We start from the raw sequence: 24,091 nt of genomic DNA on the forward strand, positions 1-24,091 counted from the left end.
ATGGTTTTGATGTCTGTGCTTATAGGTACCATGATTTTCTTGCAAGTAGAATTGCATAGCAATTTCCACCATTCTTACTAACATCAGTAGTTTCTTCCTAATTGAAACATCATAGAATAAAACTGACCTTTGAGAATGTACAGTTTGTGCTTAACTGCTATTTAAACTTGGAATACTATGGTTTTTTTTCAGTAAATACACAGGAATAATTGGATACAGTTACAGAATTATGCATAGTTGTCAAATCAAAACAAAAGTAGGTTCTCATAGAAACAGTGGTTTCTAACCATGTATTTGTTATATGTATATTGAATGTTTTGTCTTTTTAAGTTGCTTGCAGCACACTGAGATAACAGAAAATTAATATTTTCACATGGTGAGCTGATGACTTTTTAACCCCAACTTTGACAGGCACCTATGGGGACTTGCTGGGGTGATATTGCAGAAGGAGTGCGAGTGGAGGTTCCAAACTCTGACTGCAGCCTACCTACCAAAGTCTTCTGGATAGCTGGAATTGTAAAATTAGCAGGTAAATGTGTTTTAGTTGCAATTAAATAATCAAAAGAACTGTGTGAAGAGATCAAGTACTTTAGTCAGTGATCACGTGGTGAGAGTAATGCTGACACTGGTCAGGTTGGCAGAGCTGTGTCTGTGGGTTATACATTGTAGTGCTGTCACTGTTCTACTGTGATGCTTGAGAATGTCTCTCCTTGGTTTGGTTTTTTTAGTATTGCCTCAGAGTGCAGTAAGAGCAGAGCAGAGCAGAAAGGAGACATGGTATAAGAGCTGTCAGGAAGCCTCATTATACAAATTACTTTTCTGGGTAAAAAGTTAGAAATTCAAGATTACAGATCTAAGATATGAAAAAGCAGATACTGTGCGTAATTAATTCTAAGATATGAAAAAGCAGATACTGTGCGTAATTCATTTTGGCTCTTTTGTGCAACTTCTAAAGCTTTATAGTTCAAGGATTTTAGTCTTATTTAAATTTACTTACAGGATAATACATGCACATTTATCAAAGTAATCAATTCTGTGCATTAGTAGCATCCAAAAAATAACCTTGCTATAAAAGCCTTGCTATTAAAAATTACATTTAGAAAACCAATGTAATGTACATGATGATTGGTCAGGAAATATTCATATGTATTTTATAATCTTGTTTCATTATTGTATTTTTTTTTAATGCTTTCTTTCAGGCTACAATGCTCTGCTGAGATATGAAGGCTTTGAAAATGATTCAAGTCTTGACTTCTGGTGCAACGTTTGTGGGTCTGACATTCACCCAGTTGGTTGGTGTGCAACCAGTGGGAAGCCCTTAGTTCCTCCTCGAAGTATGTAAATAGCAGTCTTACTGACTGATTTCAAAGTCTCTTTATTAAACTAAATTTGCTAATTGTCCAGATATCAAAATATTCTTTTACCATAACTCTTTCAACAGCTAAGAATTAATAATTTTAACTTTTGACTGATGCCATATTTCTTGGAGCAGCCCATCTGATGTGACTCAAAGCTTTTAACATCGGTGTGGCAGCAGTTTGCTAATCAGTGATGGGAACATGCACTGATTTTATTTATACTTTGTTATTAAGTTGTTTACCCTGGCCCATAAACTTAATCTTGGATAGCATTCATTCTCTTAAGAGCCTTTTTGTCACTATTGTAATCTAGGCCTTTTAATAGTAATCTGGGATTTCTTCATTACATATTCCAGACTCTAATATTGTCTCTACCAGGCGCAATTAAAAACTAGTGGCTTATTTTTTTCCCCTTCATTTGCAACAGCCATCCAGCACAAATACACAAACTGGAAAGCTTTTCTAGTGAAACGACTTACTGGTGCCAAAACACTTCCTCCTGACTTTTCTCAGAAGGTAAGGCTGATCCAGTATCAATGATGTTCTGCAAGGAAAACTGCAGTACAGTGTGAAGAACTGAAATATTTTGCAGTGGCACATTAGCTCCTCTTGCAATGAAGGAGGTACAGTAATTTCTTCCCTTAGGTACAGTTTTCTTTGGAATCCTTTCTCCAGTTATGTCCACACTTGTCAGTATGTATTTGATAAACTGTTTGCTCTAGAAAGAATAGCTCTCTGTAAAAACTAGTTGGTCTATTTTGATTTTAAAATACCCCACTTAAAAAATCTACAGAAAACCCAGAAGCGCTTATGAGTGTGTTATTTAAGAAAACTGAAAACTGATTTTTCTAATTCAGGATTTTTTTTTTTAATGAACTATTTCAAGAAACTGAACAGAATATGTTAATATAGCATGGATGTAGAAGGAATGAAGAGCATACTTTTAAATCTTTTCCTGCTCTGGACTAGGTTTCTTTCTGTCTTGGTCACGTCTTCAGGTGTGGCAGCTGCTGTATGGTGTGCTGGAAATTTACTTGCCAATACTGTGAGATGATGGTGTATATAGTTCTTAGTAGAAATATGGGACTTAATTTGTTGTTTTACACTGCATGTAATGTTTTAAAACCAACCAAAATGCCTTTCTGCAGTTGTTGATTTTTATTTTAAAATTGGCTCAGTTAGAAGCCAAATTAAATTGGCAAAATATCAGTCCTTTGGAGAGTTTGTCATGAAGATAGCAAGTGACAGATGCCGATTTTTAAATACAGTCTGTTTTCACAAAGCAGATTAACATCTGTTTCCTTTCTTTTGTGTATTTTGAAGAAATACTTTTGTAAATGGCCAGTTTTAATTATGTTGAAGGTTTATTTTCCATTCCTTAAAATGAAGCATTTAGTCCTGTTTTTAAAATGTTGTATTTTGAGTGGATGACAAAGTAAGAACAAAAGATCTTGAGGTTTTTCTGGTTAAAGTTGTTTCTCAAGGTAACTTCACCCATTGTTAACAACTGAACGAACATTCATTATGTCAATGGAAAGTTCCTTGAATTTATGTGAGAATTGTATCTCATCTTAAGGGATGACCTTGAAAAAATTAAAGCATTTTAGGATGTGTTCTTAATTTTCTGAAATACTTTGTTACAATGAAATCGAAGACAAATAATTTGCGTCATTTCTCCAGATTGGTTAACGAGTCCTTCAGTTAACTGACAAGTGCATCAATACTGTGCTTTAAAAGACAGGAAATGGAAAACCAGAGGATATTATTCTTACAGAATGTGTGTTTTGTGTTGTTTCAAGGTGTCTGAGAGTATGCAGTACCCGTTCAAAACCTCCATGAGGGTGGAAGTAGTGGACAAGACGCATCTGTGCCGGACGAGGGTGGCGGTGGTGGACAGCGTTGTTGGGGGCCGCCTGAGGTTGGTGTATGAAGAGAGTGAAGACAAAACTGATGACTTCTGGTGCCATATGTACAGCCCACTCATTCATCATATTGGCTGGTCTCGCAGTATAGGACACAGGTTCAAAAGATCTGGTAAGTTTGGGTTGGGTTAGAAGTTTTGTAGCCAGTGTGGGCTGAGAGGAGTGTAGCTTAAGCAGTTCTGTTGCTATATACAATTCATCAAACTACCTTGAATATAATTCTTGAAAATGTTATGTAATGTAGCCCAGGAGTTTTACCAATTTTATGACACTCAGTTAAAATTATAAATAACATATTATACAGCAGTGGAAAAGCCACAATAACCTTTAAGTGGATTTCTAGTGTTTAGAAGATTCAATGATAAACAGAGGCCAGCAAACTGTAGGCATAAAAACCTTTAATGCACATTTCAAGCTTGGTAAACTTCAGTAAACTTCACTTTTCATGCTGATACCTGGAATTACAGCCCTACTCCACAAACTCCTGGTTTCTTCACATCTGTCTTCTTCATTGTACAATACAACATGGACAAGTATCCCAGTAGATACAGAGTTTCTATTTACTGACAATTTTAAAGATGGTCTAATACTTCATTTTGTCATATTTATATGATTTAGAAGGCATTAGGGAATGGGCTGGGAAAGTGAAATGACAATGTGATAGAAGGGACACAATTAAGGCCTTTGCTACCTAAAATACAAAAGCAATTGTAATTTGAAATAGTTAAGGCTTCTAAACAAAAAAAAAGTCTGGGTTTTTCATTATTTCTGTGTTCCTTTGAGTTGGTATCCCTTGTCAGAGACAGAATTTCTGTAAAGCATTCCACAAGGTTTCCCTTCAGGGAAATGCCTTCTGTTTTCCTGATGCTTCAACTTTCTCTGAAATAATTTATAAACAGATAGATATAGAGAGACATATATATAAAGTGATTATATGTAATTATATAAAAATGTAATTTTCTGTCATAGCATAGTGCAAAGTAGTTTAACTGCCAGTTTTTTGCAAAAGCTTCAATGTAATACTTCCACCAATTTTGTGACATAATCAAATGGTCTTGTAAATACTGGATATTGTTTTTTTCTCATAAATTATGTTTGATTTATAGAGGCAGCTCAGGTTGAAGTCAGCAAGGAAAATGGAAGGATTATGTCCTCCTGATTTTCGTGGTAGTGTTACTAATAAACTGTGGGCCTCCCACACCAGTGATTGTGTGCTGTTGGTTAAGATATTCAGAAAAACATTGTGTGCTCTGTGAACAAAACTTCTGAACAATATTATAGTATTATTATTATTCTTTGTAGATATTACAAAGAAACAGGATGGACATTTTGATGCACCCCCACACTTATTTATGAAGGTGAGTTGAATATCTAGAACACTCTTTGGAGAGTTGATTGAGGACCTTTAGTTCCTGCTGTGTGTAAACCAGACCTGAAACTCTATTTACATCCTGGCCCAGCCCAAGTATTTCTGCTTGTGTTTTCCAATCTGACCTCCTTGATATAAGCAGAGATGGTAGAACAGATATTTCAGTCTGCTGCTTTGGCAGTGTGGGGGTATGTTTTGTTCCTGACTCATTAAATTCTTTGTTTTTGCTGCTGTTCTGTGATTCTTTAGGTAAAAGAGGTTGATGCAGCTGGAGAGTGGTTTAAAGAAGGAATGAAATTGGAAGCTATAGACCCCCTAAACCTTTCAGCAATATGTGTGGCAACTATCAGGAAGGTAAGAAAGCAAATGTGCATTTTGGGGAGGCAAAGAGTAATCCTTTTCCCCTAACCTTTATTCAGGCATGAAACAAGAAGCTCAAAACCAAAATTAGGAGAGCTCATTCACACAGTGAAGGGGGTATATCTGTAAATTGTTTATATACAACTTCTATGAAAATGTGCTCATGTAAATTTGACTTTAATCTCTGGAAATTCAGCCTTACCTTTAATAAGAATGTATTTTTGAGAGGAATTTGCAGGAAAATATTCTGTTAATTGTACCAAGTGTTTTGCAACTGTTCAAAACTAGACCTTATTTTGTTGACTTGCAGAAGTCTATGAAGATATTTTAAGGCTGTCCTTTTTTAGTTTGATTGAAAGGGAGCCAATCCATGTGAAATCTGATTTAAAAGAGAAACTGTAAAAACCAGCTTAGCTGAATTGTTTAACATTTCCAGTGAGGAGATTTGTTATGATTTTGAGTAATGGTATACTGAATATCCTTGCCAGCTGGAGAATAGACTGAGTTATAAAACTTTAGAAGTACAGCTGATGTTCACAAGAAAAGTAAACTAGAGATCAGAAAAAGGAAATGTTGATCTCATAACTCTGCAGTTATCAAAGGTACATATAACAGTTGCATTCAGTCTTAGGGACAGGTATGATTTGGAGGGGTTTTGTTATAATTTAATGTCCTTCTAAGTGTCCTTCCATTATTACTGAGTTGCTTTCACTCTTGAAACATGGCATGCTTTCTTTCTAGCTTTCTCACCCAGCTGAAGGTATTTAATGTGAAATTTTGTTTCTCTTTACCAAGGTGTTAGCAGATGGCTATCTTATGATTGGGATTGATGGCTCAGAAGCAGCAGATGGGTCTGATTGGTTTTGTTACCATGCCACTTCCCCTTCTATTTTCCCTGTTGGTTTCTGTGAAATTAACATGATTGAACTAACTCCACCCAGAGGTACAGGTAGCATTCTGACACCTTTTATTGTGAATACTACTCAGTGATACTGTATGTGCCATATGCTTTGTTTCTTAACTCAGCCTATAAAATTCAGGTCACTTCTTAGGACTTTCTTGAGTCTGAAACAAATACAACAGCTTTACTTTGAAGTAATTTAAACCAGACGTCACCAACTCTTCATTTAGTAAAAGTTAGATTGTTTATTGGCTGAAATAATTTGCATTTGCTGTCAGAAATTGAGGATTCCACTAAGTCAATGGAAAATGTGGAAGTCACTAAAAGGGCTCTTCAGAAAGTGTCACTGGTTGGGAAGTCCTGGCCACAAAAACAATTAATGAACACTAAAGAATCTCTGGCTAATTCACAACTACACCAGTCAATTTTTGGAAGGCTATATACAAACTTGAACTTCAGGACTGTACAGTAAATAAACCCCTCTGTGAGGAAAAGCTGTCTGTTCATAAGCACATGTGCCTACAGAAGACTTTGCCTCCCTTTTCCCATTTTTTTGCCTTGGTCTGGCACATTGTAAGAGGATCATCGCTGTATAACAGCAGATGACAATGATTTTCTATGGCCTTTTCCCTCCATTCTCATTCTTACAGACTTCTACTTGTATTTAATGAATTCTTTTTCTAGGTAATAACTACAGTGTAATGCAGTATGAAGAAAATAATTTCACACCATTTTTGTTGTGGTACAGTGACAACTCTGTCACCCTAGAGTGTGTGGAAAGTGCAGTCATGCAGATTTAGTTTTACTTTTCAGTCAACTCATTTAGTGAATTTATTGTCTAGAAACTCATGGGCACCAGTATCCCTCAAAAATCTGAGGTGCAGACTCTTGCTATGAAAGTTTTTATGGAGAAAATGCTTGTATATCAATACATATCAATCACATATATGGAACTGATGAGACAGAATAGGAGAAAAACTTGCCTTTTGGTTTCACTCCTGAAACACTACTTTCAGAATGTGGATTTTGTTGTTAGCACATTTGTGATACTTATAGTGTTTCTTGTATCATGGCAACCTAATTCTTTACCTCCATGTACATTTTCACTTTTATTGCAGTTTTTCCTAAGTCCTGTGTTATCAGTGAGAGGTGATTATAAATCACACGTGCAATAATCTAAAAGTTATTTGGAAGATAAATTACTAGCAGTAAAATACAGAACATAATGCACATTAGCAATTTTAATAGGACCAAAGTGATCAAAGCTCCTTAGCTCTAACAAGGAGGGTACTTTGCTTTCCAAATTATGGGCTGGAAAATGGACAGCCTCTTAATTCTGCCTGGTCTGACAAGGCCCACATGCACATTTCCTGTGTGTGATGAACTTGAGTACAAATATATTAGTGTAGCAGAGGAATGTTGCATTGAGAAGAAAATCATTAATATGCAGAACTGATACAGTATTGCCATTATTAATTAACTGCAGCTGCATCTGTTCATGGAGATATTCCATAGCCAGTGTGAGCACTCTTATTCAAGTTGCATTTAGTATTGTGGATAACTTCAGTTTCTATGAAATCATTGGACTTTGCAAAGCTTTTTCCTCCCAGACTTCTTCATCCCATGCTGTAATCAGTAGAAGATGAAGTTGCTTAGGCATTTTGAGAGATGGGATTGAATTTTTGGGCTGTGGGTACTGAGAGTGGCAGCCCTCTGCCCCCACAGAGATGAGATCCAGACCTCTCCTGTAGCTCCCACACTATGCCCAGTGCACTGCAGATTTTCAGGATGTCCATCACTGCACACTGCTGCACAGAAATCCTCCAGGCTATTGTTTCTCCAGCTAGAATTAGAGAATTATTAGTTTAATTATTAGTTAAGTTGTTATAGTTGCTCAAAGGAAAAGATATTCCTGTGTTTTATGCATATTCAGTAGCAGCTACATATCTTTTTGAGAGATTATTTTCTTCCCTTTATAATAGCTTTTAAAAAATCTTCTAATTTTCCATATTACGTATTACTGCTATTTTTACCCTTATTAAACTTTTAAAATATCCATGTTTATTCTTTCCATTCTGTTCCTGACAATTTAAGTGTTTCAGTAGTGGAGCTATTTCCCCACAGGGAAGAAACTGTTCTCAATTCTGTGATCTGTTCTGGGTCATTTGTGTAGGGCATTTGTAGACATAAGAATCTGCGTGGACAAAAAACTTCCAGTTTAAGTGATTAATCTTAACTTAAATGATATCTTTTATGATACCCAGTGCTTCATTCTTCTTGTTAGTTGCAAATGGGCTATGTCGAGGTGGCTTTTTGTCCCTTAGATCAAAGCTCAGAGAGTGGAAGTTTCTGCTACTGATGTTTGACTTTTGTTGGTTTTTTAGCTGTAACACACTCCCAGTGTGCTGTTTTTGCTGTTGTTAGTACACATGAAGTTTGCAGTTGATGAATGAAAATGTTTAAAATTCACAGGTTATGCAAAACTCCCTTTTAAATGGTTTGACTACCTCAGGGAAACTGACTCAATAGCAGCACCAGTAAAGCTCTTCAATAAGGTAATGAAATCATGCATGTTTCTATGGAATTAGTATTTTCTTTACATTTTTGCATAGTGCATGGGATGGACCCATTTGTTAAATACGGTTTTGAAAAGCAAAAACTTTCAGAGATAAGAACCATTTGAGTAAACAAAGTTGGTTGTAGGAATCTGTGGTATTGATTCCAAGATTGTAGAAAGTCTCTGTCTGTCAGCCCCGCTGCCAAAGCAGAAGCCATAATTGGTCTGTGCTGGTTTCCAGGTTGTTTATTCTGTTTATCTCTCACATGTTCTGCTGCCCTGCCCAGCTCTGTCCTGCAGGGCAGCGTGTGGGGCTCTGCCCTCAGTGGGATGTGACAAACATTAAATACCAGAAACTCCCTGGGCTGGATTTACAAGAACGTGCCAATATCTGTCACCTACGTTGGACAGTGTGTCCCCAGCCTGAACCAACAGAAAAATGCCAGCACCACAGTGAAACATAGAGGCCATGAAGAAGGAGAAAAAGGACAAGGCACACCCAGTCTCCTCCATTTTGTCCCCTTTGGACCCCTTAGCTAGAATCCTAACATTTTAGTTTTGCACCCATGTCACACTTAATTATTACTTATATCAAACACTCAGAGCTTGTAATTCATCCTGTAAGATTGAAAACTCTTTTCCATGGACAGAGATCACAGCCAGTGTCTCTGGGGGCTCTGTCCAGGGGGGTTCCTGACCCCTGCCAGGGTCCCAGACCTTCCAGGGCAGCCAGAGGGATGCCCTGGATTCCCACAGTTGGTATCTCTGAAATGTTGAGCAGATGCAGAGGTGCAGGAAACTTCATCAATTATACATTTTTTTTCTATATGAAGTGGATTGAAATCCCTGTTTCACCACTGTGCTTAAACTATCTTGATGAACATGTCTTGTTTACTGACGTTTGCTGCCTTTGCTTCCCCAGGAAGTTCCAAACCATGGGTTTCATGTTGGCATGAAACTGGAGGCCGTGGACCTGATGGAGCCTCGCCTGGTGTGCGTGGCCACGGTGACGCGCATCATTCACCGGCTCCTGCGGATCCACTTCGATGGCTGGGAGGATGAGTATGATCAGTGGGTGGACTGTGAGTCTCCAGATCTGTATCCTGTGGGATGGTGTCAGCTCACTGGATACCAGCTCCAGCCTCCAGCGCCCCAGTGTGAGTTCTGCTTTGGCAATAGTGAGAATGAACTTAATGGGGGCTCATTTTCCTAATTTTTACCAATTAGGTCCCCAGGCACAACAAAAATAGAAAAAACTCTTCCTAATGCCTGGAAGTTCTAATTCACAGTTCCAATCTTTCCCACTTTGACATCTAAAGTACTTCTGAGTCTTTACTAGTCTGAGTTTTTTACTGTTTTTCAATGCCAGAAGATGCTGATTTGATGCCTGGAAAAAAACTCTTGTCAGCTCTGGAGGAGCTCACTGAGAATTTATATTTCTTTAAGACTGCCAGTGCATCTGTTTCACCTCCTGAATTTGGTGGAACTCAGCCTCTGCAGAAGCTGTATCTAATTTATTACATCACAACTTGTCCTGTCAGATCAAGTGAAAGTAATTGATGAAATGCATTTCAAGAACTGTTTTTTAATAAGAGGGTAATGAGCAAGTTCTTGTGAAGTAGTTTAATGCAAATTGGTTTTCCACAGTAAATTTCTTTCTTTGTTCAATCACTAAGGAAAAATTCTGTAACTGTGTAGCAGCTTTGACACATTTTAAAGTGTTTTTTTTTTTTAAATAAGCATAAATTTTGAATTCTTCATTTTTGCAGCATCAAGAGATAGCCAGTCAAGTTCATCCAAACAGAAGAAAAAAGCTAAATCACAACAGTACAAAGGACATAAGAAAAGTGGGTGACAAAATAGTGTTTGCACTTTACCTGATGTTTTAAAGTTTGTGGTCTCTACCTAAGTCCCTGTTCTATTTATGCTTAAAGGTGCAGTATGCCACAAAAGGAACTTCTTCATTGAGAATAACTATTTTTTTTATAACTCTTGATAGGGTAGATATTGCTAATTATAATAATCTATGAATTGTAGATGGACAGTGGTTAAAATATTTTTGTATTCTGACATAATTTTAGTTAAATAATGTATTGGCTGTGTATTGTATTGGTAGTTTTACTGTGCTGTACAAAATACTTGGGTATCAACACAGTTCTCTGCAACACAGATGAAGGAATAAGAGCCAAGTTACTGGAATGAGGTGTAGAAAATTTAAATTAGCATCTAACTGGCTTCTCTTTGAAACAAAAAAGCTACTCATTTACCAGATTTTTTGGTTTAGGCATCAATGTCAATTAAGCTTTTGTATTATTACTTTCAGAAACAAACAGCATTGCTGTATGTGGCTGTTCCTGTCACAGTAAAATACAGTAATGACATTTTTAAGAATGTGCAGTGTTCAGGTACTTTCCACAGTAATTCATTCCCTTGGAATCAAGTTGTTGAAATATAAAATTAGCTTGCTTAATTTAATCCTGTTTCCATAGTGTTTTGTTGTTGTATCAAACTAATGTGGGGAATTAAAACCTTGTTTTCCTGGTGAGTTTATGAATGGATCTATTAAGGCCAATTGAAACCTTCTTCCCCAGTCATTGAGAATACAGCCTGTGCTATGTTGATCTTTGGGGATGAAAAGAAATTGGCTGGTGAGTGCCACAGATAAAACAGATGTCTTGGAAGTTCTTAGAACCTCCTGTTAAGTGCCTCAAACATTGCACTGATTTTCCTTTCTCATGTTGGAGGAGAAAAAACAGTAAAATCCAGATCCTTTTCAGAATTTTGCAGCAGTATTTTTAAAATAGAATTCAGGTACTGGAAAACTGATTTGAGAATATCCAGGGAAAGCTGTGAGTGCTGTTGCTTTAAGATAGGGAAATTCAGCTCTGGTAATGATAATTACCTTTGTGTAAGACACTTGTTTTTGGATAATTCTGCACTGTCTGAGTAGATATTGTTTAGCAAGCTGTTCTAGACCATCATACTTCTTACCTTATCCCTTTCCTATGCCTCTGCTATCTGTCTTACAGTAACCCAAACCTGGAAAATTAATTTATCTTACTTAGTGGCATAGGAAGCTTTAGTATAGCTTTAGAAAATTCAGTCTAGGGAAGTTTGTTCTTCACTTCTTACTAACCTAAGGTAAATGTTGCCTGTGGTAGCAAAGAAAATTTCTGATTGTGTTTGGGACTGTTTGCTCAATACTAAGAAATCCTCTTAATCACCAGAAGATGAGAGAATGACATCATGAACAGTTAGAGCCAGCTGCCTCCTGTATAGGTTTTTTCCTAAGTAGGTTATGGCAATGGAAGTGCTGAGTCACAGGAAATAACACTAAAAATGTCTTATGAAGCTTTTTCTTGTTCAGCACTTGTAAATAAAATAGAAAGTTATTTTGTAAAGGAATTCAGTCACAAAATGATACAATGCAGCCATGATGTTTTTAGGTACCTTGTAAAGTCACCACAGATGATTAACAAAAAACTGTGTTAGGTTCGTTTTAGCAGGGCAAGGTTATTTCCATCCATTTTTCTCATCTGCTCACAACACAGCCCAGGATGTCATGGATGTCACTGAGTCATTTTGCTGTGTGTAATGATGCAGATTTCTGCTGCAGTGTCCCCTCCTTCCTGGGAGCAGTGGGAGTGCACATGTTCAAAGCAGAACTGATTGCATCATAAACACCTTGGGAATGTTTTTGGGGATACTTGAGAATCTCCCCCAGTTCCCTTTCTGACAGTGTTTGTTTCAGTCAGTATGCTTTTGTGCTGTGTGCCTGCTGCTCAGAAGGCTGTGCAGGTGACTTCTTGAAGGATAACTTGCCCACATGCCCAGATAATTAATTAATAATGAAGATGCAATATTTGCTGGTATTATCTGCTTCCTCTTGGGTGTGTATATCAGAATAAGGTTACTGAAATGATAATCTGACCTCTGTATTTTCAAGGTTGGGATTCTGTAGACACTATTCTGCCTCATTAATCTCTCTATAAGGCTCATCCTAAAGTTGTCTTATCAGCTTGCTTAAATATTCTTATATCTTTAGAATATGCATAATCAGTTAACTTTTTAGGGCTGGGCTTTTGTTTGTCTATCTGACAGTGCTGATAGGACTGAAACATCAGCAGCTGCAGTTTTGTTGTAGCTGAAAGCATTGATTTGTGTTACAAATCCTGTACCCTCAATACCACAGAGAACATGCCTTGAGTACAGAATGGGAGCATCTTGGTGATAAGGGAGAAACATGGTAATTTGTATGGGAAATGTTTTAATAACACTTTTTCATAAATGTGGTGTTTAATAATTCAGGGTCATTTTAGAAGATTTTTTGCTACACACTGAAATAGTTACTTGTGCTTGTAAGGGACTGTAAACAGGGGGAATACCATTCTAAGGGAATTAAGAGCATGTATTTTTAGAGGTGTTAAACTTTGTCTGGAGAGGATTATTTCCCCATCCTTCTGTCTCTTAGGCACACACACTGAACAACTGCAGCCTGAAAGTGAGCCAAGATATCTTGGGTGTCCAGGCAGAGGAATGTATGTGACTGTGCAGTGTAGCTGCAGCAGAAGTAGCTCACAGCATTTGTATTTCATTGATAGAGCATGAAATAAGTGGATCATGATATTAAGCAATGCTCTTGTAGTCCTACCTTATAGCCTTTAGAAATCAGGGACCACAATGTGGCTGTTGAGAGCAATACTCCCAATAATAACTAAATGGTGCCATTGCACAGGCCCTAGTTTTTGAGACTGGGTGAATATCAATCAGAGCCATTTCTCAGTGCACAGTCAGAGTTGCCTGATGCACTTGAACTCCAGCATTTATTTTAGTTTGACTTGATGTTTAGAGAGGAATAAACCAGTGGGAAGAAACCTGTCAGTTTGTCCAGCCCACCCATGGCAGGTGAGGTGCAGAGGAGCTTCTCTGGGGATGATGAGTTGATTCCTCCTCCATACTGAGCCCTTCCAGCACAGACAGCCCCCGAGGCCCTCCAGCCTCCCAGGAATAGCCAGGAGTTCAATCCTAGCCTCCAGACAGGTAACTGGTCACAGCAATGTGTCACTGCAGAGTGGGAAGCTGTGCTCCAGGGTGTCATGTGTTGACTCATCCAATCTTTCTTTTTTCCCTTTTTTTTTTTCCTATGAATTTTAGTTGGTTTAATTTTTTTCTGCTAGAGAGCTTTTCATTCTCACTGATTCACCATGTCATTGAATTACTCATAGCAGAGGGTTGCAGCTGGTTTAGAATTTCAGAGGAAGAAGGATGTGGGTTACTGAGAATCCCTGAGGGGCTCTGCAGATTGTTAAAATACAAAAAATGCACCCTGTAAAACTGAATGGTAATGTAGATCTGGGAATATTGGATGTAAGTAGGTCATTATTGTGTATTATCCTTTGCAGAGAAAATAACTATATGCTATTTTTGTCTTTGTATCAGAAAAAGGCAGTTATCTGGGAAATATCTTTGGAATATGTTATTTGAAATTCTGTGGATTATTTGAAATTCTGTGGATTACTAAGAAAATATATTTGAAGCAGTGTAATTGTGCATGTGTATGAGTGAGCAGAGAAAAACTCTTAAAAATTAATTGGCAATATTGAAGTAGATTAAAATTTTGCACTTCTTTAAGTATAGTTTACATAATGCAATCTTGAATTATACAAGTTCACTTCAAGGATCTGGTAGTTTTTCTCTTCCCTTTTCCTGATATCTCTGGCAACATAATGAAGCAAATTATTGCTAGCAAACATATTGTGGCAATAGGAGCTGTCAGACAGGCTGGATGATGCTCTCCCTGCAGGACAGTTGCCAGGTTGACAGATTTAGCTTCAGATTTGCTTGATTACTCCCTTAAGCTTGCCTTAGTCTGCACAGGCTGCCCTGTCAGCACTCTCTACTGACTCTGGAATACATCCAGAACAGTTTCTCTTGTCCATGTGTTATCCATCAACAGACTGGGGAAAAAGGAGCCCACATTTAGGCCCTGAGGAAAACTTTTATTTTGTGTACCTCTCAACACTTCTCAAGGACCTCTTTAGTTTCACTTCATGTTCCTACTGGTATGTACATGCCATGTTTAACAGAGCCTTTAATGCCAAAGAGAAGCCTTGCTTACAGGAGAGTGTTCTGGAACATCTATTTCTGCACAATTGTTCTTTTGTGCCAAACCTGCACCTGCATTGCATTTCTATAGTGCAAAGACACACAGTCTGAATTTCTGTGTCATTAGAGCTCACAGTTCCTATGAAACCCCCGTGTTCCTTGGTTTCTGCTACTCAGTGATTAATTGAGGGGATGATTATGATTAATTGAGGGCAACTTTTCAACACTGAGTTTTGGTAAGGCTGGACAAAATTAATTTTGTTTGTGGTGTGGTTAGCCTTGTCATTGCCCAAATATGTTTGTGTTTATATTGAAACCAGCAAGACCATACCTTTTCAGTCTCTTGGAAGGAGGTATCACCTTGGTACCATCTAATGAGTTTAGAACATGTTTGAGATTGGCCAGAACTCAATTATTAATTATGTGCATATTCCTCAGCATAATTCATTGCCTGATGTTGGAGTAGCTGTAGGACACGTGCAGACACAGTGCAGGGGATGTTTGCATAGCTTTGAGTGGAGTCAGTGGAAGATTAGTAAATAAACAGTGTCTGTTCTGAAGCTTCTTGTCCATGGGAGATCTCAGTAAGGGTTCAAACCCAATTCTTTCCCCTTTTGTATTGTCATGAGCACAGGAGAAAGGTTCAGCTCTTCACCTTGGTTTGTATGAAGTGGTTTTGCTCTCTAGCAAATTCCTAATGCTGCTTTAGGGTACATAAGTGCTTTGCATCTTTCAGTCATCTGAAATGATCTCTTGAGCACTGAAATTCACCTGTTGGACTGCTTCATTTTTAAAAGAACCTACAGCTAGCCTTACAGAAGAGGAGAGAGGAATCTCTGTTCCTGGAGATTCACCCAACTGTGGAGCATACTGCTCTATTTGTATTGGTTTTGGGAGGTTTGAATGTCATGGTATCAGACACAATCTGTCTCTGTGTCTTGGCAAATCACTGAGATGATATAGAAAGGAAGTACCTGGCCCAATCTACATTCCTTTTCCTTCAGTTGGATGACTTCCATTAGTTTTCCTTTTCCTTGTTTCAAGCAATTTGGTGTGTAGCTGTAACTCAGCTTTTCTAATGGAGGATTGTAGTTAAAAGCTGGATAATAGGAACAAAGTAAGATATCATTAAATATCTAAATGTTAGAACTTTGGTTCAAGTGAGCCAGAGACAATCCAAATCATGGCAACTGCTGTTACTTCTCTGCCTGCAGGAGTTTCCTGCTCAGGGGAGAGAAGGAAAACAATGTGCATGGTGGGTTGGTTTGTATCCCTGACCTCTCTGTAGCCTTTGCTCCAGGCATTGCAGCCACTCTGACCAAGTAGCCAGTTGTGTCTTTATCATTTAGACAGCATTTTTTTGCCCCCCAGGGATCAGGAATCTTGGTTAGAGTTGGGCATGATGCAGGGAAAAGTATTTGGGAGAAAAAAATAAGGAAGGCATTGTGGGCTCTGTAGGTAGGAGGAGGAGCCTATTAAAGAAAGATGGGGAGAGCTTGCATTATGCTGCAGCAACTTTGACATCTTCTACTATCTGGATTTTCATATTTTATTTTTATGTAGCTCAAGAGCTTTAAAAAGAGCTTTTAAAAGAATAATCAAATAGCTTAAAAATTACTGCAGGGTATCAGTAAGCTTATAGTTTAAAAATTACTGCAGGGCTGTCAGTAGCAGCAGGTTCTGGATTGGGCTGGTTTCCTTTCACTGCATATTCCTGCATTTCAAGACAAATTGACAAGGTATATAAACTTTATATTACATAATTAGAAACTTTGATAATTTTCTCATTCATTTGGTCATAGAGAATATTTTTTTTTGTATAATCAACCCTTTAATGTGGGTACTGCACCTTTAATGAACATGTTTTGTTTTCAGTGTTCTTTTCATTGTGCTCATATTTTGAGAATCACATCTATTTGTTAGTGAAACTGGAAAAGTAATTGTGACATTGCTATTCATATCTTTCTCTTAATCTCATTTCTATTTTATTTTGACAAAAATGTTTTGCTTTAATTAAACTTAACTTCTGTGATCTTAAAAATTTATTAATAGATTGAGAAATCTTTGTTAATATGTTTTGTTGTCTCAGAATGTTTGCAATAACTGGGCTAAGTAATTTGAATTGTAGGTTAACTGTTGGCCATTTAAAGTTTCATTTTCATTTGTGTAAAGACTAAATAGAAAGCAAAGTGGTTTAAAAATTAAAGTGGTTTAAAATACTCAGTTCTTGAGAAAATCTGGTAGAGAATATATTATTGTAAATTGAAATCTGTTAATATTAGAGCATAACTTAGGATTCCACCTGCACTCACAAAGTGCCTGTTCTCTGTGGGATCCTGAGTGTTAAAGCATCACTAAAATGCAGCATGTAAGAAAATGGGGAATCTGGGATGCTCCCAATAAATGATATAGATGTTTAATGTGAATTTTTGCTTCATAGTGACTTCGTTACAGCTGAAGGAGGAGCTGCTGGATGGGGAGGAGTACAGCTTCCTGCAGGGAACCTCTGACCAGGAGAGCAACGGCTCTGCCAGCTACTACATCAAACAGGAGCCCTGAGGCAGCTGCAGGAGCAAGGGGCACAGCATTGGTGATAGGAAAAGAACCTTTCTCCAACACTGACTGATTCTATTCCCACTTGGATGGTGCAGTTCAGGTGACTGTGCCTGGGGTGCTTTGCTAAATGTAGATGAATTAGACTCAGTCCAGAATTTTTTGGAAGGGCGGGGAAACTATTTTAGTGAAAAAGATTTTTCAATTTATTAAAAACAAAAAACAAAGGACACTTTTGTGTTGTATTTGAAGCTTTTGAAAGAATTTTGTAATATTTTCAAGTTCAGATTTATTGTGCATTGTTAACAAGAACTGAAATTCTAATTTTTTTGTAAGATTAAAGTTTATTCAGCATGATTGTGGGAAGCAGTTGGAGGAAGATATAGTTGCAAATACAAACGAACTGTCATAGCAAATGAACCTTTTTGGTACAAGTTGGGAGACTGTTAGACTCTTGTGAACTGCACTGGTCATGCCTCTGGTTTTTTAATTGTGAAAATAAGGCTTTAAAGCCCTGATTTAAAGGCATAAATTATATACGGAAGACAGTCCTGTAAAGCTCTACTCAGTGAGTAGCCCCAAGTGCAACGGAGCCATCGCCTGAGGAAGATTTTAACTTTTCAAGGTGTTTTTATTTAGTTTCAAAGACCCTTTTTTTGTATAAGGTTTTTGTTTTTTTAACGTTCTTTAGGGTCTGATTCAGTGCCCATGAATATCAGTAGCCTTGTCTCTGCCGACTGCAGTGGGCATTGGATGGGCTCTATAAAGCTCTTGTCTGTATATGAATGTCTGTAGTCATGGAATGCTTCAGCAAATGTTTACAGAGCCCTATGCCAAACTGGAACTTCAGAAAATTCTCTCATTGGAAGATTAGTTGTAGCTCTGAATTTTGACTGAAGAAGCAGCTTAGATGGACAGTCACTAAGGATTCCCTTGGTAGTGGGAAGGAACTTGTGAGTATTCTTATGATTTTTTTTTTTTTTCCATTCAGAAAGCCTTTAATGTTTCTTTACCATCTTAAGTATTTATCTCTGGTCGTTCAGAACTGATGTGCCACATGGTTTCAGGAGATCTGAAAGAAGCCCTACATTGTGGGTTAAAAATTAGTTCAGTCCTGCATAGCCTAGTGTAACATGGGACTTGAGAACAGTATCAAAATCACATGGTTTTAGTCTGTAATTCATAAATTGGATTTGCCTATTGCCTGGAATTCTTGTCTCATGTCAAGCATCCCACTGGCCCCAACTGGTCAACTTCCAGATTTTTACAAGGCAAAAGTCACTTAAAAGGGTGAAAATCACGACCATTTAAACACAAAGTATTTTTGCAGGAGCTCTTCATAATTTGGGTTTTATCTTTCCATATTTTTAACTTTTGTACATTTTTTAAATGGAGTTGGTGAGGTAGTTGATCAGCCCTGCAGAGCTGTGACTGGAAGATTGTGTATCAAGAGCTTTAGCTTTTACCAGTAAGGTTCATTAACTAAACTCTCAGGAATTATAAGTTCTATAAGTGCTTCTGGGTCTTCACAGGTCCCCTTCAGAGCAGTACAATGATCATCTGACTCTTGACCATAAATTAGGGCTTAAAAAAATTGATCAAAAATTACTAAGATTTGTATCCTACAGCCTAAGGAAATGCTTTAAGGATATCAACCCACAGAGCCCCGGGAGACCATTTTTTGTATATTGTTGTTTGAGCTAAAAAAAAAAAAAGTGCATAGAAAGTTGAAAACCAGCAATTTGATTATTTTCTAAAATATTGCTCCAACTTTAGGTACATAGTATTGGTAATATACACAGGTTTACCTCATTCTATGCAAGAGGGATTAATTATGTAAAGTTTTGTATTTACTACTGGAAGTAAAACGTGCTGTATAGTGTAGGAATGTCTGGAATTCATTTCTCCCTTACTGGTAAAATTTCTTACATAATGGCCTGGTTTTAACAACAGCTTCTTCTATTGACAGAATCTGTTACTCTGATTACAAGAATCTATAACTTCAGATGGTAAAGACATTTTAGCTCCCTAAAATAGCCATAAAAAGGACTTTGTTGGACCTGGTAGTCTTCAATAGCTTATCTCAGATTCTGACCCACCCATGATGTTTATTTTGAACAGCCTATATTGGAGAACTAGGATTAGAGACCATTGTAGTGACACTTTGAGCCTTGATTGTTTTCCTGTGTTCTCAATTTAATCTGCTGTAAAATCCAGCTCTGCAAGCATTGATTTCATTTGGTAAGTATAGCACTATTGATATATATTTTTTTTTTAATGCAACAACTTGCAGGTTGTCCTATCAGCTGGAACAAGGTTCTCAGAGTCTTGCTTTCTTCTCTCATCAACAGCTTCTGACTTCAGTAGAAAAACTGTTGCATTAATTAGTGTGCCATAATGTAGATGGTCGGGCTAGTTAATGAGTGAGGTGCATTGCCCAGTCACTAAACTGAATATTGCCCAGGCTCATCCCTGATTTTAGAGTCAGTCTTTAAATGTCAAGAGGGAAAATTAGTCTTAATATACTTCCTGTGCTGGGAGAAATGTAAGAATCTGTTCTAAAGTCTGTCAGTCTTTAAAATATTCTGTTATTCATCAAACACTAAAGTCTGTGAGGTGATGTATGTTCTCGGGTACCCATGTGACTTGAGCAGTTGGTGAAATGCCTTTTGTGTCTCTGAGTTCATAACATGCCTCAGTTGTGTAACTGTCAGGAGCAGCGACACCTGTGCTGAGCAAACCATGGAAGAGCTGCTGGAAGTCCTGGGCTGAGGAGCAGCTCGGGAGAACCTGCAGGTGCTGCCGGGGCTGTGAGCCCCAGGGACCCGAGGGCTGTTCCTGCGGCAGCTCCCTGGCTTTGCAAAGCTTCCCGTGGCTCTGGGATGCTTCTCTTGGCTCTCAAGCTGTGGTACCTGCCTGAGAGAGCAGCAAATGTTGGACACCTAAAACCTTCAGTGGGGTTGGACTAATTCTGGCATTTGGCACAGCAGGTTTTCCTGACCATGAGGCAGCCCAAGCCCTGTCCTGACTTGGCTGCTGCCTCTTTTCTTGTTCCAGATCTCTCTGCTGATCTTTATTACATTATTTTCAGTAGAACTCTCTTAACCTGTTCCTTGCTGCATCTGAGGAAAGCTACAGCAGTTATTGATTCCTTGTTCTACAGATACTAACACGGGTTTCAGTGTTTGTTTTGGGTTTTTTTATTGTTGTTTTCTGTGATGTGAATACCCTCCCTTGATCTTTGTACGATGGTGCTAATACATTTGGTAACAATCCTTTACTGGGAAGGGATTTTTTAAAACTGTGATTTCAGATGAATTTTTCTTCCTTTTGATTTTTTTTTCATATTTAAAATGAAAAGCCACAACCATTTATACAAAAAAGGCATCAGCTTTGGCCCCTAGAAAAATGTTGGGGCAGGAATCAAGAATAAACAAATGGGTTTTTACATAATTTCTGTATGTATTTGATATATAGATCAATATCTGTACAAATTTAATCTTTTATTTTCTTGGTAATTTGTGTGGTCAGTGAGAGAGTATTTAAAGCTTTCTCATGCAATGTACATAACTCAGTGAAAAAATGCTTTTGGAAAAATTAATGTTACTTTCATTTTTACAAGACTGCAGATTTTCAGCATGGATGTGAAAAGCATTAAAATCATAACTTTGTGTACAAGATGAAAATAATTCACTAAATTTGCCTTTTTTACACAAAATAAAAATGATTAAAAGTCTTTTTCTGAATAGTGATCGTTTTGCTTAAAACACTCTTAACCCTATTAAAAATGCCCACAATCTGTAAAAACGTGAGTATTTTACAGAATTTTAAAGTATGTTGGTGTGACAAATGGTATAGGACCCTGAGCACAAAGTAAGGGGTTAGATAAGGTGAATTAAATAAGTGTTTCAGAGAGCAAGCTTTGCACTCAGTCTCATTTCATTTAGTGTTAATATTTGTGTAAGGAAGAAAATTTTGTGGTATCCCTTTTTCCCCTCTAGCTGCCTTGGAAGTAGCTCTTCCCTCCCTTCAACTCTCCCTCTGCAAATTTGCCACTGCTTGAGTCCAACAGCTGTGGCAGGGTCACCTGTCAGTGGCTCCTGAATGACTAAAATGAATTTATGAGTATTTGAACAGGGGTCTATTGTAAGTGAATGCACTACAAGGAAGTAGTTCACACCCATTTATTTGACAGTCACTTTGAGCACTAAGGTAACTGTGCTTGCTCCCAGGGCAGCAGCTGGAATGAGATGAGGTGTTGGAAGGCACAAATCACTGTGGGAACCCATCACTCATAGATCCAGTCGTGTGCACAGGGCTTGAAGTCGATGAGCTCTGCGGGTTTGAACCACAGGTTGATCTCCTTCTGTGCACTCTCCACAGAGTCGCTGCCGTGGATGATGTTCCTGTGGAAGGAGACAAACATTGATCCCTATAAAAATACGCTTCCAGCAGCCTTGTTCTCCATTTGCAAAAACGTGGATGAAGCATCTAGAGAGGGAGACTAAGTTGTTATTTCAGGTAGTGTTCCAATACCCTCACCCCTCCAAGAGCTAATTATGCCTACCAGGGTCACTCTACTGTTCTACAACAGCTGCTGGCAGAGCTTACATGCTGCTCTGGGGAGGAGCTGGACTGCAAACAAAGTCAGCTTTGTACCACTTTCCTAAGCAGCAGGTATGCACTGTGACCTGCAAATGAAATACCATCAGACTGAGGTCTCTACCACCAATTTTGGCTTTTTGTGTTGGCAGGTAAATAGTGAGTAGGAGTTGTTGAGTTTTTAGTATCAATTAACAGACTTGAGTACAAACCTTCCCACTTGAATGCAGAAATCACCACGGATGGTGCCAGGCTTGGAGTCTGCAGGGTTGGTTTCCCCTAGCATGACTCTCCCAGTTTTAACCACGTTGAGTCCTTCCCATACCTTAAGATAAAAAACACAAAAATTCTCTTCAGCCATGCTTATGCAAAATACTGACAATTCATATTTGCTCTACCATATTTTGCAAAGAAACAAAGGCTCTACCATTAAAGATAATAACCTCGCCTAGATTATCTCTTGGGCTTGTACAGGTGACAGGGGAAAAAAATAACTGGAAGTAATTGTAAAAAGGACTATCAACATTCTTACTGGAGTGAAGGAGATACTTTACCAAGCCTCAGAGTTGATGTACAAAGCCAACTCCCAACCCTTTGTGTTGTGGTGGAACCAGGACACCCTGCTGAGTGTTCTCTCCTAGTTCATTATCACAACAGGAGATGCTACTAGAACACATACCTTGTTTTGAGGGAATGTAAAAATTTTGCCCAAAACAGATTTTTTTGGTGTAGAAGATTGGCTTTCAGGAATTTTGCTTTATAAATTTATATATTAGGTATTTGAATACCCATTTTATATGTGCACTTTGCTTATTATATTGTAATTTCACTGTCTTAATTTTAATTAAGTTTTTCTTTTGCCACTTTTGGAATTAGGTAGTTTGCAGAGTATCTCTGAATATTCTTAATAATTTACAGAGCAAAACGAATATATTCAAGAAAGTAATCTTAAATGAAAATCAACTTACCATGGCCACAATAGGTCCAGAGTTCATGTATTTAACCAAACCAGGGAAGAAGGGGCGGTCTTTCAGGTCAATGTAATGTTGTTTGAGAAGGTCTTCAGAGGCCTTTAAAAGGACAGATGTAACTTTAAATATAATTTTCTGAATATCATTGAACAAAAATTTTTACAGGTGTAAGACTGTGGTGTTAGTGATTAGATTCACTAATAATGTTACCAACAATGCTGCAGCGCTATTGTGGCTATCAGTGGGAGCTCCTGCTGTAGCATTAAAGGAGTTCTTTGTGGCTGTGCTGGGGATTGTCAATATGATTTCTTGGCACGGCAGCGAGCCTCTGCGATAAGCAGAGCTCAGGATCCCAACACAGCCTTTCAGCCAAGGCCATTCCAGCTCCCAATCGGGCTGCATTAAACCTCTGAAGAAGATTCGGTGCTTTCGGAGAGAAGCCACGCGGGCAGGAAGGAGGGCCCGAGGCGCTCGGGCACATGCGCCCATCGGCTCCGGCTGCGCCGCAGGAGGCGCGGCGGCGATCCGCGCCGGGCCGGGGCTGGGGGCGCGGCGGGGGCACTCACGTGTACGAACTTCATGGCCACGAGCCGGAACCCCTTCTGCTCGAAGCGCTTGATGATCTCCCCGACCAGCCCGCGCTGGACGCCGTCGGGCTTGATGGCGATGAAGGTGCGCTCGCCGCTCCCCGCCATGGCGCTGCGGGCGGCAGCGCCGTCAGCGGGACGCGCGGCCTCAAGGTCGGCGGCGGCCACGGCGGCACCGCCCTGCCGCGCGGCACCGCCGCGGACCGTCCCCGGCCCCACGAGCCCGGCCCGGCCCCACCGAGCCCCTCCGCCCGCGCCCCGGAGCGCCCGGCCCGGCCTCACCTGCCCGGAGCCGCCGCCGCTGCCGCCCGCGCCGCCGCCGCCGCAGGAAGGGCCGGGGGAGGCGGGCGCGCCGCGCAGCCCCCGCCCCGCGCAGAGGCGGAGCCGCCGGGCCGGCGGCGCTTCGGGGGCGGCACCGCCAGCGCCGGGCGGGACCGGGCCGCGGTCGCACCGCGCCGAGCCGAGCCGAGCCGAGCCGAGCCGAGCCGCAGGGAGCGGCCGCTGCCGGGCCCCGCGGCCGAGCGGCGGCTCTCGGCCAGGCCCGGCCGCACCTGTCGCCTCCGCCTCCTCGAGGTTATTTACAGACGCAGCAACTGTAGCTTGAGCCTGTAATGCACTGGAACGACGGCGGATGCCTAAAACAACTAAGTAATTTTTTTACACAACTAAATATTTTTTTAGGATTTTTTTGCTGGGTTGGCTGGTCTCAGCTACCCCCGCGGCCTGAAGGTTGGTCCTGTCAACCGGGCTGCAGCGCACAGCACGGCCACAGCTCCTTGAAAGAATATTTATCACAGAAAAGCAAT

At 39.4% G+C, this 24,091-nt stretch overlaps 2 protein-coding genes across 18 annotated transcripts in view; one reads left to right on the plus strand and one right to left on the minus strand.

Annotated features, from left to right (window-relative positions):
• The window catches only part of MBTD1 (mbt domain containing 1), a 35,608-nt gene extending 14,747 nt beyond the window's left edge, over window positions 1-20,861 (plus strand). For 9 of the 17 annotated variants that reach the window (XM_085556783.1, XM_085556775.1, XM_085556776.1 and 6 more), the window contains 11 exons: window positions 412-529; window positions 1,200-1,334; window positions 1,786-1,874; window positions 3,158-3,392; window positions 4,583-4,638; window positions 4,899-5,003; window positions 5,805-5,958; window positions 8,383-8,465; window positions 9,390-9,624; window positions 10,237-10,314; window positions 17,013-20,861. In XM_085556783.1, coding sequence (XP_085412909.1) covers window positions 412-529; window positions 1,200-1,334; window positions 1,786-1,874; window positions 3,158-3,392; window positions 4,583-4,638; window positions 4,899-5,003; window positions 5,805-5,958; window positions 8,383-8,465; window positions 9,390-9,624; window positions 10,237-10,314; window positions 17,013-17,131 — 1,407 coding nt within the window. In that variant the 3' untranslated portion in view covers window positions 17,132-20,861. The remainder of the gene's footprint in view (window positions 1-411; window positions 530-1,199; window positions 1,335-1,785; window positions 1,875-3,157; window positions 3,393-4,582; window positions 4,639-4,898; window positions 5,004-5,804; window positions 5,959-8,382; window positions 8,466-9,389; window positions 9,625-10,236; window positions 10,315-17,012) is intronic. The other 8 variants (XM_021555221.3, XM_021555258.3, XM_085556786.1 and 5 more) reach the window with 4 other exon arrangements.
• Window positions 20,862-21,295: 434 nt separating this feature from the next.
• On the minus strand, window positions 21,296-23,621 carry LOC110484495 (nucleoside diphosphate kinase). Its single transcript, XM_021555199.3, has 5 exons — window positions 23,568-23,621; window positions 23,265-23,397; window positions 22,696-22,797; window positions 21,940-22,052; window positions 21,296-21,531 (listed from the first exon to the last, which is right to left on the minus strand). The coding sequence occupies exons 2-5, from the start codon at window positions 23,391-23,393 to the stop codon at window positions 21,414-21,416; spliced, it is 462 nt and encodes a 153-aa protein (XP_021410874.1). The 5' UTR covers window positions 23,394-23,397; window positions 23,568-23,621; the 3' UTR covers window positions 21,296-21,413.
• Window positions 23,622-24,091: the final 470 nt, after the last annotated feature.

Source organism: Lonchura striata, chromosome 18, assembly GCF_050655825.1.
Source record: "Lonchura striata isolate lonStrDom1 chromosome 18, ASM5065582v1, whole genome shotgun sequence".
NCBI lineage: Eukaryota > Metazoa > Chordata > Aves > Passeriformes > Estrildidae > Lonchura > Lonchura striata.

What these genes read in the sequence shown, in the direction of transcription:
- LOC110484495 (XM_021555199.3), bottom strand. Translation starts at nt 23,393, where the DNA reads ATGGCGGGGAGCGGCGAGCGCACCTTCATCGCCATCAAGCCCGACGGC. An exon ending in TGGCCATGAAGTTCGTACAC is followed by an intron (nt 22,798 to 23,264) that starts GTGAGTGCCCCC and finishes GTCCTTTTAAAG; the next exon opens with GCCTCTGAAGACCTTCTCAA. An exon ending in CTGGACCTATTGTGGCCATG is followed by an intron (nt 22,053 to 22,695) that starts GTAAGTTGATTT and finishes TTTTATCTTAAG; the next exon opens with GTATGGGAAGGACTCAACGT.